At 48.4% G+C, this 16,766-nt stretch overlaps 1 protein-coding gene across 1 annotated transcript in view; it reads right to left on the reverse strand.

Moving 5' to 3' along the window:
* Positions 1-16,766, reverse strand: part of LCMT2 (leucine carboxyl methyltransferase 2) — a 47,326-nt gene that overhangs the window by 26,658 nt on the left and 3,902 nt on the right. Inside the window, exon 2 of the mRNA XM_015418977.1 lies at positions 14,548-14,784. Within this exon, the coding sequence (XP_015274463.1) occupies positions 14,548-14,784 (237 nt within the window). The remainder of the gene's footprint in view (positions 1-14,547; positions 14,785-16,766) is intronic.

Below are 16,766 nucleotides of genomic sequence, written 5' to 3' on the forward strand. Positions count from 1 at the left end.
CTCCCCTCCCCTCCCCTCCCCTCCCTCCCTGCGCGCTCTGCTGCGCCAGACTCCCGTGAAGCGCCTTTTCAGCTTCAGAGGGAACCAGCACACAGATCTGTATAACCTGGAAGTGAAAGAAGTTCTGCTGCTCACCGCCAACACGGAATGAATTGGAATGTGTCCGCCTTTGGACACCAGTCACGGGCTCTGAGCCTCCATTTGCTGTATTAGATTGTTGAGAGCTCTCTATGCAGGCGGGTCAAAGGACGGGGCCTGTCTTAAGAGTTCCCCCTGGTGCACCTTTTGGAGGCAACAACATAATTGGCCCGTTAATACATGCTGTGAAAGAACGGACTCGGCCAGCCCCCTCCCTGCTTCTTTGGGCTTAGTCGTGGAACCCCCACGCATGTCCAGACTCTCTGCTTTGGCCCTTTCCCTGGCTCCCCAAGGTTACCAAAGACAAAATGGCCACCAGCCACCGCCAGCAGCTACTCTGGAAATATCTCCCTGCTAGACAGGGTTGTGCATCCAGCTGTCTGTACCGGCACTGCCACTTAGAGGCCCCACCCAGTAGCCTACTTCTTTGCACAGAGAGTGGCTAAAATGTGGCATTCGCTGCCAGAAGATGTAGTGATGGCCACAAACATAGACAGCTTTAAAGGAGGATTAGACAGATTCAAGGAGGAGAGGTCTGTCTATCGGTGGCTACTAGCCACAGTGACTAAAGGGAACCTCCACATTCAGAGGTGTCAGCCGCTGAATCTGAGTGCCAGGAGGAGGCAGCATCAGGGGAAGGTCCCGGCCTTCGTCCCCTGTTGTTGGCCATCCAGAGAAACTGGCTGGCCCCTGTGCAAGACCAGAGGCTGGACGAGGCGGACTCTCACTGGTCTGGTGTTATGTACTCCGTTATTGTGTGAAGTCAGGAACTGGGCTTAGGGCTCCATAGAAGCCCTAGCATCCTGAGATGCGAGACCGGATTGGCCAATGCTGCAAATAGGCCAATCCGAGGAGACATTGGCTTTCGGTGGGAACCAAATCCATTGGTCCTAAGTGTTGCATTTTCATTGGTTATTATCTGTTCTAGAGGTGTGGCTTTGCCAGTTCAAATGGTATAAAAGTTAGAAGGTTTTGTTGCATGTTGTCCCATGTTAAGTTATGAGCTGAACAAAGAAATCACTTGTTTAAGAGCTTCCTCGATCTCAGTTCTTAATATCTGGTCTACCAGGCCCCTTCTGAGGTTCACCATCTGCTCTCCTCTTGCAAGCTAGTGCAGGGACAGTCTATCACAACTTCACACTTTTGGCTGCCATGCTCCAGGGATAGCACACTTACCCACCGCTCCTCCCCCAGGCCAAGATCAGGCAACATATTCTCTGATGCAGGAGCGCAGTCCCAGGGCAGGGTAGTCCACTTGCATGCCGCCACATTGACCCCACATTGACCGTGGTCTCACAGCAAGCTCCAGTAGCCAGTTTCTCTTCCAGGCACTAGGATCAGTGCTCTTAGTTGAGTCACACTTCCGCCTCCTGAGGAGCAGTTGGGCCCAGATCCTGTAAAGGCTCATCACTTAGACCCTCTGCTGCTTCCACAAGGGAAGAGTGGCTGTGGGCTGCCAGGTGTGCAGACCTGTGCATGCTCAGGGTCTCGGCCCCGGCCCTCGTCCCCTCTACTTCACCGCGCGCCCTTGTGCCCACCAGAAGAGAGCTGATCTACATGCAGTGCAGGAGGAAACAATATAACACTGAACTGTACTGCAAACTGGCATTGCCAGGTGAAGAGCTACATGCTAAGCTTCTGCCCAGGGGGGAACTAGCTTTTTGCATTTTTTTAATTTATTGATAGTCTTGCTTTCTTGCTGTGGCTGAGGGTGGATTACACCGTGTAAGTCAGTGTTCCCCAATGTTACCCGAACTGCTGGTCTCCTTTTAGATGGGAAAATCAGTGGGGAGACAGTGTTCGCGAAATGGGTGTGACAGAAGGGATCATACACCCGTGTATACCAGGGTCCGTTTCAAATAGGAAAACTCTCGAAATGATCAGGACACAGTTTGAAGGAAGATTGTTTTATTGAAAAATATGGATTAAAAGTAAAGCATTTACACAAGGCAATCAAATAACACATGCATACAATGGTACAGAGAAACAGAGGTGCTTAGAGATATGCAAGTAGTTTTGAGGTGATATTTACCATCCAGATGTGCAGAAGTCTGCTGAAGGAAGAGCATGAATGACCAGCATATCATGAACAAAGGGCGCCCAAACTGTGAGTTTGGGGGTGCCACTCTGTTAGGCACCCTAAAGTGACACACAGAGCTATGGCTGGGCAGCCATTTTAATAGACTAGAGAATGAGTCCTGGGGGCAGGATTATGGGTCTGGACAAAAGGACTGAGAAGTTTCCCATCTTTGGTCAAAAGGTGTGATGGCACCTTAGTAAGTATATCCTGAAGGGCACATGTGGTATTGATGACTGATATTATCTAATACTAAAAAAGTTAACATGTTTTTGGTAACCAAGAGAATAGCCCAGGAATAGGAAAAATTTGTTTTTCTGGAGAGATTATATTTGAAAGGAGGTATGACCCAGGAAAGGAGCCATAAAGGACAGATGCAGGTGTTTTGCAGAGAAATGTCACCAAAGGAGATTTACTCATTAAAGAGACAACGGAGTTTTTAGAGAAAGAAGATTGAGATGTGCTGGAATGCTGAGAACTCTGATACTTACCAGGGGATGGGGGAGCAGATTGTATGTGGAGAAGACAGATGGTCCATTTCCACAACCTCTAGGGTCCCTATCTTTTGGCAAGCTCCCACGATCATATGTGTGTTCCCTTCAGGACTACCCACAGACTCAGGAACACTGCTTTGGGAGACCGTGGGGTATTCTAGAGGGGAGGGTGCCTGTAAATGCCCGTGTAACAGGCTTCCCTCTGATGCAGGGTATACCAGTGGGGTCACACCAGTGTGGTGCCCATGTGCCCCCTGGCACCTTCCAGTAATTCCCTTTGGGCCCAGTGAGCTTTTCAGAAAATGGAGGGGGGCCATTGTAAGGCAGGGTGTAATGATTAAAAGTTTAAAGTGTGTGTTTCTTTACATGGTTGATAAGTTTCAGAAGAACAAGGAGGGTGGCAGGGGGATGCGTGTGTGAGGTGATTGGTTGGTGTCTGAGAGTGTGTGGGTGGAGCTAAGAAGGGTGTGTGTGGAGAGAGAGAAGTCAGTGTGGTCAGTCAGCAGTTAACAGTCAGTTGTGGTCAATCAGCAGTCTCCAGAGTCTGGGGAAAGCAACCTTGTTAGCCAAATTGCCTTAATTCATTAATAAATGTGGGGAATTACGAGTATGAAATGGCAATAGGCATTAAATATAGGATCAGAATCTGTGTATACAGGAGTTAGGTTTCCCAGTCCCAGAAGCAGACACAGAGGCTAGATTACTAAAGCAGTGATTTTTTTGACTGAAGGATTATTAAACAGACAAACATAAAATCAAGCATTCACATACACACGAAATACAGAACTAAGGAAGCAGAGGTGATTGGTAGCTAATGGAGGGGTCAGTTATGGGGTGATACTACCTGTCCAGACATGCAGAGACCCATGAAGAAGAAGGTATTGTGGCCCAAACCCAAAGGTTTAGGGGTGGTCTGCCAGTTGGCATCAGGGCAGAGGCACATGCTCTGAGGCCATGTGCTCTGACGAATATAGACATTGGAAAACAATGCAGACCAATGGGTGGCCTTGAGAGCTGGTCTCAGGTGAGAACAATAGATTTTCTAGACTAATAAGGAGTCCATGGAGGTGTGGTACCAGGCAGAGCATAATTCAGGTGTGATCAATTAGCTTCCAGAGAGGCAGAGTCAGGCTTTAGCAATAGCTATAATGCGATTAAGCTAGGTGCTGGATAGGTTGCTGGGAGTGTCCATTGTGGAATAATAGAGTGGCCTGGCATTTCCCTGGTGCCAGACAAAAGAGGTGATGTTTCTTAATGTGTGGCAGGATGAACCTGAATAGGTGACCATTCACTGTACATGGAAGGTTAATGTTTACCTTGATAGGTCTGGCAGAGGTATAAGAATGCAGATATCTTAGACAAACATATGGAGACAGGAATGAGGGGATTATTCCAGAGGTATTTCCTGACACACAAGTGAAACAGAAGTTGGGGCTAGCTGAATGAAATTTATGTCCATTGATGGTTCTGCCAAGGCAGTTGAATAGGTTCCCAGATATAGACAAAAGATGGAAGATGGGTCCCTGATTAGTGTCAGGAAGGATCATTAATAATTTGAATGTTTGATTGGTTTATCTCAATATCCTGCGGGATGGCGCAAGGAAGGACAAGTATTGAGACAAAGAATTCACACATAGACATGGGATGACACACAAAAGGGCTGGGGGAGGTACTGGAGATAGAAGGACTATTTGCCAGGTGGCCTCTGAATAGCCTTTAGAAATGTAGGTACTACACCTGGTGGAACCGCCATTGTCATTCCATAAGCATATCTCTGCTGGGTGGAGGGGGGGGGAGACTGGAGGTTTGCTCTGAGGACTGTCTTGTTGTCACCTGAATGTGGAGACCCTTTTTCAGAGCTGTGGCTAGCTCTGTGTTTCAGAACCAGGAGTGTCTTCCTTGGCCTGAGTTTTGTGGGTCTCTGGGTCAGGTTAGAAGTGGGGTGCCCCTGCTGTTGGGGATACCTGAGAGTCAAGCAGCACCTGTGGCAACACTGCCTTCTGAGTATTTAAGATTGTAAAAAGGAAGCAGAATACTTATAGAGAGTATATTAGCAACTAGAGAGGGTCAAAACCTAACGTTGCCAAAGTATTATAAGTGTGTGAGAGTGAAGTGAAAGATTAAACTGAGCTAAATAAAATAAAGACTGATCAAAGTACCTTCTGAAGAGAAAGAAGGATTTTCAGAGTGAAGAGTGTTTGTGAAGTGAAAGAGTGTGATACCTCAGTCAGATGTTATTCACATACACTGTTTTATTGACTGAAGAGACAAGTTACAAAACATCTGGAAACCAATATGCTTCTTGTTTATTGGTAACCCGGAGTCCTATGCTACTTAAATACTAGAGTCTCATCCTTAGGACCACGTGGTCCAATGAAGGAGCCTTAGAGTTTGGGCAAATATTGTGGGAAAGTTTAATTAATTAGATCGGAATTAAATTCCTGGTGGCAGCATTACATACCAGAAGAAGAAGAAGAGATTGGATTCACTACCCAAGGGAGTCTCAGAGCGGCTGACAAACTCCTCTCCCTTCCCTTGACTTTAAAATATATCTGGAAAAGAACTGGGATGTGAAACAAAATTTAATATGTTTAGATCAATATTAAGTTAAATGATGTTATCTTGAGATTGTAATGATAAGAAAATGATATAATGGATGAAGTATAGTAAGGTGGAGTTGGGGGGGAAGCATTGCGGGAAGCCACAGAGGGGAAGGGAGGAAATGGGAATGGGGTAAACAATGGTAAAGTGAAAATGATTGAATGTTAAATGTTGAATTCCTATGAAAATAAAAACTTGTTTACCAAAAAAAAACAAAACTCCTCTCCCTTCCCCTCCCCACCACAGACACCCTGTGAGGCAGGTGGGGCTGAGAGAGCTCTTGGCAGAAACGGCTCTTTTTCAAGGACAGCTCTTATCAGAACTACAGCTTGCCCAGGGTCATCCAGCAGGTGCAAGTGGAGGAGTGGGGAATCAAACCCGGTTCTCGCAGATTAGAGTCCGCGCACTTAACCACTACACCAAAGAGGGAAATACCAAGAAAATTAAAGACATATCATACCTAACCACACAAATTAAAGGAGAAGTTGTGGCACAGGGCTTGTTATTGTCTTCCTTCGTTCACTTGAGGATAAGGAAGATGGGTGAGCAACTGGCTCACTTTAGCCAGAACATGGCCCCCACCCCCGCTCATTCCATTTGGCTCTGCTCTGGCGAGGGCCAATGCAATCAATAGGATGGGGCACCCAGTAAGCAATGCAGAAGAATTGGGATGCCGAAATTAAAACCAACTAAATACATGAAACAAAGATGAAACAAAGCATAAATATTAACATGGCATATTAAATGATGCAGGGTAATACATACAGCTACAGATGGCACGTACTATACAAATTAGTGTACTCCTTTATTCAGCATTCTTCCTGAATCAATTCTGTTACAATAAACCCATATTGACCCCACCCTACCCCATGCCCAAAGCGGGAGGGTTTTTGCCACCTCATCCCGTGTGGCATGTCTGCAGGCCAGTTTGTCCCAGTCGTAGAAACATAAAAACACACAGCCAGAATGGATTCCCAAGAATCACCTCCTAGCCCAACCCCTCTGCACCGTGCAGGAAATTCACCGCTACCTCCCTCCCCACTCCCCCCAGAGACACCCCCCGCCCGGGACGCTTTATGCCCAGAGGAAGGCAAGACGCCCCCAGCATCCCTGGGCCCATCTAGCCTGGAGGGAAATTCCTTCCCGACTTCAAAGCTGCGATCAGCATTACCCTGGACAGACGTGAGAAAGAAAGGTCCCCGAGAGCCAAGCACTGGCTCATCCTTTCCTGCCCTCTCTCTCATGATCTGCCTAAATTCATAGTGAATCACAGAATCAGAACTGCTGGTTTCTGTATGACCTGTCCTTGTTAGTCTTGGCTTAAGGCTGGTTTTGCACTGCAAGAAGCAGAGGCAGTTCTAGGAAGAAAGGCTGTACAAGACTTGTTGCTTTACAAAAGGAAAGGATGTTCTTTGTTGTTAAAGGAATCCATCCTGAGAGGGTGTTGGGGTATTTTATGAAATTCAGCAGAGTTAAAAACAGCTTAGTGATGCCAGAGTTCAATAATCAGACCCAGAGTCCATGTGTGTTTAAAATATAAAAGTTTACTACAATTCTACCATAGGGAAGGGTAACTTGGGAATAAAATAACAGACAGCTATATAAGCTACATCCTCTCTAGACTAGAAGAACTGTAATGGCACCTCTCACATGCTCCTTCTCCAAGACGAACAAAGAGGGGAAGAGGGGCTATAAAATGCAAAGTTACTAACACCTTGCTCCCAATCAAACTCTCAGAACAGGGATGCTTTTCGCGGGCTTGTGGTCCTGAGCTAACATTGGCTAACACAAAGGCAGGTGATTTTCTGTGACAACAGAACAGACATTTAACCCCATACACACACACTGAGTGTTTTCAACAAGCAAATACCCAACAGAGGGGAAAGACAGAGCAGACACTCTCGCTATTGACGGATGCTAGGATGGAGAGGCATGCCAAGAACACGGCATTCATTCGGAATACTGTGTACAGGTCTGGTTACCACATCTCAAAAAAGATACTATAGCATTGAGAAAAGTGCAGAAAAGGGCAAGCAAAATGATTACGGGGATGGAACACTTTCCCTGTGAAGAAAGGTTAAAGAGGTGAGGTCTCTTCAGCTTGGAGAAATGATGACTGAGGGGTGACATGATAGAGGTTTACAAAATTGTGCATGGGATAGAGAAAGTAGAGAAGGAAGTACTTTACTCCCTTTCTCACAATACAAGAACTCGTGGGCACTCCATGAAATTAAGGAGCAGTAGGATTAGAACAGATAAAAGGAATTTTTTCTTCGCCCAAAGAGTCATTAACATGTGGAATTCACTGCCGCAAGAAGTGGTGGCAGCTACAAGCATGGGCGGCTTCAAGAGGGGTGTGGAGAAATGGGGACCCGCCCTCAGCCCTGGGAGACTGAGCAGCCGTTCAGTGGCTCACAAGCCCCTGTTTTTGCCTGCCCACCCTGCCTGGTGGGGCTATTTCCTTCCTTCAGTCGCTGCCACCACTCACAGGATTTACACCACCTTCCTAGAGGGACAGTGAGACCCCCTCTGGCTAATTCCCCAACCCTGGGAAGTGGATACCTTAATCGTTGGGCGCTCCCTGGAGAGTTGGCAACCCCTCTGATTTGGGCCTGTTTGGCTTCCCTGGTCTTCCTTTGCCACGTGTAATGTGCTGAGCGGGGAGGACTATGTGGTCAAAGCACTTCCAGGTTTTATAGTTCAAAAAGAAGGTTCAATTAAAGTATGTACAAGGCTAGGCACAGAAAATAACGCAGGCACTTCAACACAATCGGGCAGAAAACAAACAGGATCAGACTGCAATTCCTCCGTCCCCGACACTCACCCTGATCTTTGCTCTAACTGCCTCCGTGGTGGGTGGGTGGCTGGGTGGGTGGCTGCAGGACAGGATTCGCTCTCCTCCTGTTTGTCGTGGTGGGAGGGACACTTCAGCCCTCCCCTCCGGGCTGGTCACCAGGACTGCTGGTGTTGCCTATCTTAAGCCTCTTCGGCCTGCCTCCTATCCCCAGCAGGGGTATACTGTTAGGCTGGTGAGAGCCCTGGGACCGATGACGGTTCCGCAGCAGGGCCCGTAAAACGGAGCTGTCCCGCCAGGCCTTTGGGTGAGGCTGTGGGCGTCCAATTATCCCGCCTACCGGCCTCCCCTGCCGAAGCGTTCCACCTTCGAACGTTGCGCCTGTGGCCTAGCGGCTCCACTTTCTGTGGCTACCGTACCAGACTGCCGTGCCATCTGTCTTCTTTATAGCTTTGTTTTAACCTGTTTTAGCTATTTATTGAGGAAGGTTTAGTATGAAACATTTTAATTCTTATTGTGAAATGTTTTCACTCCTGTTGCCATCCGCTCTGAGCCCGCTCATGGGGAGGGAGGAATATAAGCCAAAATTAATAAATAAATATCCAAGATCTCTCTCTTGATCTGTCTCTTGAAGTCTGTTGATCTCTTGAAGTCTGTTGAACAGACTTCATATTTCTATGCGCAAGTTTTACATGCCAAGCAAACAAACAGTCTTTGTGATTGCATCCAGCTGATTTTGTATGGAACACTATTCCATTCATCATCCTCAAAAACAGCATCAACAATGTGTCTCAGGTAATGAAAGCCATTGTTTGTTTGCAGCATCACATTAAATCCACTTTCACTCCATATTTTTCCATAGCTTGGTCTGAGATCAACATTACTACCACTTTGCATTATTCTTCTTGTGGATATCAAGTTAGTGGTGGCATTGGGGATCAAAGCACAATCTTTGAGTGTAAGTTCAACCACTTTGTTATCTGAGTTTAAACCAAAAATGTTGACAGTTCCACTTCCCTTTACTGTAAGGCTTTCGCCCTCAGCTCCTTGTAGAGCAGGCCTACAATCTCTATCCAAGTCAGTGAACCACTTTTCACAATTAAACACATGGTAAACGGTTCCACTATCAATGAGAATTAGATTTTCATCAGTGTCACACATTCCATTAACAGTTAATGCATGCATATTGCTCTCTTGCTTTACAGCTTCAGCCTTCTGGGGCTGTTTCTCTGTGACAGTAAAAACATTGCGTCTGTCTGTGTGACTGCTCGGAGCGCTCTGGCCACGCCCTCTAGAGGGTCTTCTCTCAGAGCGGTTATTTTGAGCGCAATCACTTTTGGCGGGAGCCTTTTGGCTCCTTTGTTCTTGCGAATCCTTTGATCTAGGCAGAGACTCTGACCGACAGAATTTTGCGACATGGCCAAATTTTCCACAACGAAAACAATTTACATTCCTCCTGCCTTTGTTCCTGTCACATGTAGATTTAATACTTAACACAGACAAGTCATCTTTTGTTTTTGAAACAGCTCTTCTCTGCCCCTCTTCTCTCAGGTAAGCCAAAACAGGAGGCAGAGTTTCAAACTTAGAAACATAGGTCTCATCCAACTTTTTCAACATTTCTCTCGCAGTTTGGCATTTTAGCATTTCTCTATGGTCACGTGGACACAAAGATCCCATCATAAGGGCCATCGCCAGCTCATCGTTAGCAATATATTTTTCCAACTCTTCCTCCCCCCCTGGGGGTGTCAGAATCAATCACAGAAAGAGCTGAGTGTGATTGAAGAACATTTTTAACGCATCTCAGCCACCAGTCGTAATTATTGTTATTCAGGGATGGGATTTTCAAGAATGCTAAATCCCTGTTAGCAGACATTGTGGCTCTCAATTGCTTAATTGCTCAATACTTCACCACTCCGCAGAACTCGTGAAGAAATCTGGCGATCCTTTGATGTGCGCGGGACCTCCGAGGCTTTTTTTTTCAGCAGCTCCGGCAGGAAACCAGCAAATCGTGCACTCCCTCGCCCCTTTTCTCTCGTTCCGAGCTCCGGCTTGCTTCGCAAGGGGAAAAGATGATCTCAAGTCGAAACGGCACGCAAGAATCCTCTTCGGCTCGAAAACACAGCCTTTCAGACTGGTTTCACAGGCACAGAAGAAAAAACTCAGGAGCCTTGCTTGAACACCATTAATCCAATTGCGATTTTAAAAGACAAAAAATATTTTCTTTCTACCTTAGAAAAATCTTAACACACATTGAGTTGCTTTTCACTCTGATCTCATTTCTGGCATACTCTTTGCATTTAGCACAGCAGAAGCTTCACTGGCGCCCATAACCTTTAGCCAGAACATGGCCCCCACCCCCGCTCATTCCATTTGGCTCTGCTCTGGCGAGGGCCAATGCAATCAATAGGATGGGGCACCCAGTAAGCAATGCAGAAGAATTGGGATGCCGAAATTAAAACCAACTAAATACATGAAACAAAGATGAAACAAAGCATAAATATTAACATGGCATATTAAATGATGCAGGGTAATACATACAGCTACAGATGGCACGTACTATACAAATTAGTGTACTCCTTTATTCAGCATTCTTCCTGAATCAATTCTGTTACAATAAACCCATATTGACCCCACCCTACCCCATGCCCAAAGCGGGAGGGTTTTTGCCACCTCATCCCGTGTGGCATGTCTGCAGGCCAGTTTGTCCCAGTCGTAGAAACATAAAAACACACAGCCAGAATGGATTCCCAAGAATCACCTCCTAGCCCAACCCCTCTGCACCGTGCAGGAAATTCACCGCTACCTCCCTCCCCACTCCCCCCAGAGACACCCCCCGCCCGGGACGCTTTATGCCCAGAGGAAGGCAAGACGCCCCCAGCATCCCTGGGCCCATCTAGCCTGGAGGGAAATTCCTTCCCGACTTCAAAGCTGCGATCAGCATTACCCTGGACAGACGTGAGAAAGAAAGGTCCCCGAGAGCCAAGCACTGGCTCATCCTTTCCTGCCCTCTCTCTCATGATCTGCCTAAATTCATAGTGAATCACAGAATCAGAACTGCTGGTTTCTGTATGACCTGTCCTTGTTAGTCTTGGCTTAAGGCTGGTTTTGCACTGCAAGAAGCAGAGGCAGTTCTAGGAAGAAAGGCTGTACAAGACTTGTTGCTTTACAAAAGGAAAGGATGTTCTTTGTTGTTAAAGGAATCCATCCTGAGAGGGTGTTGGGGTATTTTATGAAATTCAGCAGAGTTAAAAACAGCTTAGTGATGCCAGAGTTCAATAATCAGACCCAGAGTCCATGTGTGTTTAAAATATAAAAGTTTACTACAATTCTACCATAGGGAAGGGTAACTTGGGAATAAAATAACAGCTATATAAGCTACATCCTCTCTAGACTAGAAGAACTGTAATGGCACCTCTCACATGCTCCTTCTCCAAGACGAACAAAGAGGGGAAGAGGGGCCATAAAATGCAAAGTTACTAACACCTTGCTCCCAATCAAACTCTCAGAACAGGGATGCTTTTCGCGGGCTTGTGGTCCTGAGCTAACATTGGCTAACACAAAGGCAGGTGATTTTCTGTGACAACAGAACAGACATTTAACCCCATACACACACACTGAGTGTTTTCAACAAGCAAATACCCAACAGAGGGGAAAGACAGAGCAGACACTCTCGCTATTGACGGATGCTAGGATGGAGAGGCATGCCAAGAACACGGCATTCATTCGGAATACTGTGTACAGGTCTGGTTACCACATCTCAAAAAAGATACTATAGCATTGAGAAAAGTGCAGAAAAGGGCAAGCAAAATGATTACGGGGATGGAACACTTTCCCTGTGAAGAAAGGTTAAAGAGGTCTCTTCAGCTTGGAGAAATGATGACTGAGGGGTGACATGATAGAGGTTTACAAAATTGTGCATGGGATAGAGAAAGTAGAGAAGGAAGTACTTTACTCCCTTTCTCACAATACAAGAACTCGTGGGCACTCCATGAAATTAAGGAGCAGTAGGATTAGAACAGATAAAAGGAATTTTTTCTTCGCCCAAAGAGTCATTAACATGTGGAATTCACTGCCGCAAGAAGTGGTGGCAGCTACAAGCATGGGCGGCTTCAAGAGGGGTGTGGAGAAATGGGGACCCGCCCTCAGCCCTGGGAGACTGAGCAGCCGTTCAGTGGCTCACAAGCCCCTGTTTTTGCCTGCCCACCCTGCCTGGTGGGGCTATTTCCTTCCTTCAGTCGCTGCCACCACTCACAGGATTTACACCACCTTCCTAGAGGGACAGTGAGACCCCCTCTGGCTGATTCCCCAACCCTGGGAAGTGGATACCTTAATCGTTGGGCGCTCCCTGGAGAGTTGGCAACCCCTCTGATTTGGGCCTGTTTGGCTTCCCTGGTCTTCCTTTGCCACGTGTAATGTGCTGAGCGGGGAGGACTATGTGGTCAAAGCACTTCCAGGTTTTATAGTTCAAAAAGAAGGTTCAATTAAATTATGTACAAGGCTAGGCACAGAAAATAACGCAGGCACTTCAACACAATCGGGCAGAAAACAAACAGGATCAGACTGCAATTCCTCCGTCCCCGACACTCACCCTGATCTTTGCTCTAACTGCCTCCGTGGTGGGTGGGTGGCTGGGTGGGTGGCTGCAGGACAGGATTCGCTCTCCTCCTGTTTGTCGTGGTGGGAGGGACACTTCAGCCCTCCCCTCCGGGCTGGTCACCAGGACTGCTGGTGTTCCCTATCTTAAGCCTCTTCGGCCTGCCTCCTATCCCCAGCAGGGGTATACTGCTAGGCCGGTGAGAGCCCTGGGACCGATGACGGTTCCGCAGCAGGGCCCGTAAAACGGAGCTGTCCCGCCAGGCCTTTGGGTGAGGCTGTGGGCGTCCAATTATCCCGCCTACCGGCCTCCCCTGCCGAAGCGTTCCACCTTCGAACGTTGCGCCTGTGGCCTAGCGGCTCCACTTTCTGTGGCTACCGTACCAGACTGCCGTGCCATCTGTCTTCTTTATAGCTTTGTTTTAACCTGTTTTAGCTATTTATTGAGGAAGGTTTAGTATGAAACATTTTAATTCTTATTGTGAAATGTTTTCACTCCTGTTGCCATCCGCTCTGAGCCCGCTCATGGGGAGGGAGGAATATAAGCCAAAATTAATAAATAAATAAAAAATAAAGTTCCCCTAAGCGCTATGTAAACTCCAACCGGGAGACTCATAGATCAGGCAGCAGGGCCTGCCGCAAGGAGTTATGTCTCTCTGACCTGGTGTCCCATCCACAGGGATGGAGAACTTGCACGGCGTGCGGGGTGGGTGGGGGAGAATCTGGGTCGCATCTGCTCTGGAGAAAGGGGCACTTTGCCCAAACAGCCAAGGGGGACACAACAAGCGTGGCGATGCCATACTGAAAACCCTCCTCTGCTTGGAACTCTCGCGGGCTTTCTCACCTCTGGACACAAATAACAATCGGGGTCTGCTAGGCACCCCACACAGGTAAGCATGAGACCGCCGGGGGTGTGTGTGAATCCCTGCCTTAGAGCTGCCAACTCCAGCTAGGAAAACTCCTGGAGATTTGGGGGGGGAGGGGAGGGAGCTGAGTCGGGATGTGATGCCGTTGAGCCCGCCTCCAGAAGCTCCCCCACTTTCTGCAAAGGAACTCGCCTGTCTAGTCTGGAGATCAGTTGCAAGCAAGGCCAGCAGAACTCCAGCCTTACCGGGCGGCTGGCAGCCCTCCTACTGTGTGGCCGGTGCTGCCATGAAGCCATTCCTGAAGACTCTTTAATACGACCGCCTTGCTGGACTGTGCAGAGCGTGTGCCGGGGCAATGGACAGACCTGTGGTCCTGAGCGAAGGGCCCAGTGCAGGACGAGGGACTGTACACTGTGGCCAAGGGAAGCCTCCTCATGCCCTGCGAAGTATGCCAAGCCAGACCTGGACCCAGGACTACGGAAGCCTCCTGCCCCTTTGCACCTCTGCACCTGCACGAGGGCTACGATGCAGACCAACAGCCCCTCGGCCTCCATGAACACAGACGGTCACCAGAGGGAGAATCCATGTGCTGACGGAGGACAAATGTTCCCACATAGAGGCCATGAAGAGATCTCTTCTCCATCATGTAGCACATTCCTCTCCCCTTCCTAAGTCATTCCCAAAGACTGTTGCCCAGGTAGAAGTAAAAGACGTGATTAAGCCTTCCTGCCACCGATCCAGATTACATCTCTGAAAAGCTTTGGATTGTTAATGTGGAGCACCGAATCCATGGATTCCCCTTCCTTTCTCTCACCCCAAGAGGTGTCACTCCCTGCTGCACGTCAACCCCAAATTGCCTAACATCATTTCCATCCATACAGGACCGACTCGATCACTAGGCAAACTAGGCATTTGCCTAGAGCGGGCTGGCCCTTAGGGGTGCCAAACTGCCCCCGGCCCCCCCAGAGAGGGCGGCGGCCTCACCTTTGACGACCATCTCCTGCGTGGGTGCAGTGAGGCGGCTCCCCTTCGGCAGCAGGGTGTGAAGCAGCACCTCCACCCCCTCGAGCCGGGCCAGGGGTGTGGAGAGGAGGCCAAAGACATGGCACTCCCAGCAGCACGAGGGGCTGCACAGGGCCTCCCAGGTGACATCCAGTGCGGAGGCCACGATCCGGGGAGGGGGCCCATCGCCGCCACCACCGTTTTCCTCCTCCTCCACCGCTGAATGCCGAGCGGGACATTGCGGCCTGACAGGCCATGCGGAAGGGCACCAGGTGGAAAGGCCTGGAGGCCAGGGTGAGGAGAGCGACGGAACAGACAACACCCCGCCCCTCCCGGGGTGGGTCAGAGGAGATCCTCCGAGCTCTGCTCCTGGGCACCGAAAAACCTCGGGCCAGCCCTGCATCCGGAGATATTATTCTTTGTGTATACATTTCCTGGGAACCCATGACCACCTGGCTATGGCCTCTGGTCACAAATTGGCTACTTAAGGTGAACTTTCCCTGAGCTCTCTTTCTTCTCTTCACTCCCTATCCACCATCCTGGTTCCCTTCCTGATCAGTTTTGAACTACTCCGCGTGTGTCGCTGGCCAACTCATGCCCCATTCCCTCCCCACCTTGTTCCTTTTCACTGCAAGAGTTGTTGTTGTTCAGTCGCACAGTCGAGTCCAACTCTTCGCGACCCCATGGACCAGCTCCCGCCAGGCCCTCCTGTCTTCCGCTGTCCTCTGAAGTTGGCTCAATTTCATGTTCGTTGCGTCGCTGACACTGTCCAACCATCTCATCCTTTGCCATCCCTGTCTTCTTTAACCTTCAATCTTTCCCAGCATCAGGGTCTTCTCCAGTGAGTGCTCCCTTCTCATTTGATGGTCAAAGTATTTGAGCTTCAGTTTCATTATCTGGCCTTCCAGGGAACAGTCAGGGTTGATTTCTTTGAGGATTGACTGATTTGTTCTTCTTGCAGTCCAAGGGACTCTCAAGAGTCTTCTCCAGCACCATAGTTCAAAAGAATCTATTCTTCGGCGCTCGGCCTTCCTTATAGTCCAACTCTCGCAGCCATACATGACTACTGAAAGACTATTGAAAGAGGTAGTCAATCTTTAAAGGTACAATTGTGGTCTTAGGGTACTGTCTCAGTGATGATCTGGTTCTTATAGATCCACATGGGTCAATGCAGGGGTAATTCATGAGGACAACCAGATGGATTTCACCTAGAGAACTGGTGTTGAGTAGTGATGGGCATGAACTGGGAAAATGTGGTATGGTTCATGGTATGCCAGCTTCATGAACCATGAAACATCACAAATAAACCAGTTTCATTTGTGAGGTTTGTGACATGGTAGAACACCCCTCAGCATGATAGAGACACCAAACTCACAAGGGATATCCGGCTAACCCTCCTCTACCTACATGCCAAGGTTGGTGAGGATTGAATTTATGGGGTTCGAGTTATGGCTCCCCCAAAGAAGGTGTCCCCAGGAAAGCATTTTCTGGGGAAATGACAAGCACAGGTTCATGAGGGTCAGGATTGTATAGAATGGATCCTGTGCAAATTAAAGATGCCAAACATGCAAGAGATCTCCAGATGACTCTCCTCTACTTGCCCTCCAAGTTTGATGAGGATTGGATTTATGGGGTCCAAGTTACAGCCCCCCAAAGAAGGTGCTCCTATGGAGGGAAAAACAGCAAAAAAGCAAGGACAACAGAAGCCATGCAGAACAGAATCGAAGTCCCAGAGAATCTCTGCAGTAGAAACTGAAGGTTGGAGGCATTTTTGCAAGCCCAGCAGAACCAGTGCAATGTGCCCAGCAGAACTAGTGCCACTGTGGCACTGTGAACCCAACAGGACTAAGGTCAAGTCAGGGAAGTGTTTTTTGGGGGGACATGTCAGACACAGGTTCAAAAGTATATAGAATGGACCCCCTGCAAGTTACACACACCAAATGCACAGGGAACCTCACCCTGCCACCTGCTCTTTTACAATCTCTTCAAGTTGGGGGTGGATTACATTTCTGGCGTCCCAGTTACAGACTCCCCCAAAAAGTCTCTCCAATGCTCTTTCCAGAAAAGACAGCTGCAGTTACAGGAGTCTATGGAACAGCTCAGAAATAAGACAGCAAACTCACAGGGAAAGTTCACCTGGGCAGACCCCCCCATCAGACAGTGGAACCAAGGCAAGCATCCCCCCTATGCTTGCAACCCCC

The sequence above is a fragment of the Gekko japonicus genome, unplaced genomic scaffold, assembly GCF_001447785.1.
Source record: "Gekko japonicus isolate JY-2015 unplaced genomic scaffold, Gekko_japonicus_V1.1 scaffold3134, whole genome shotgun sequence".
Lineage (NCBI taxonomy): Eukaryota > Metazoa > Chordata > Lepidosauria > Squamata > Gekkonidae > Gekko > Gekko japonicus.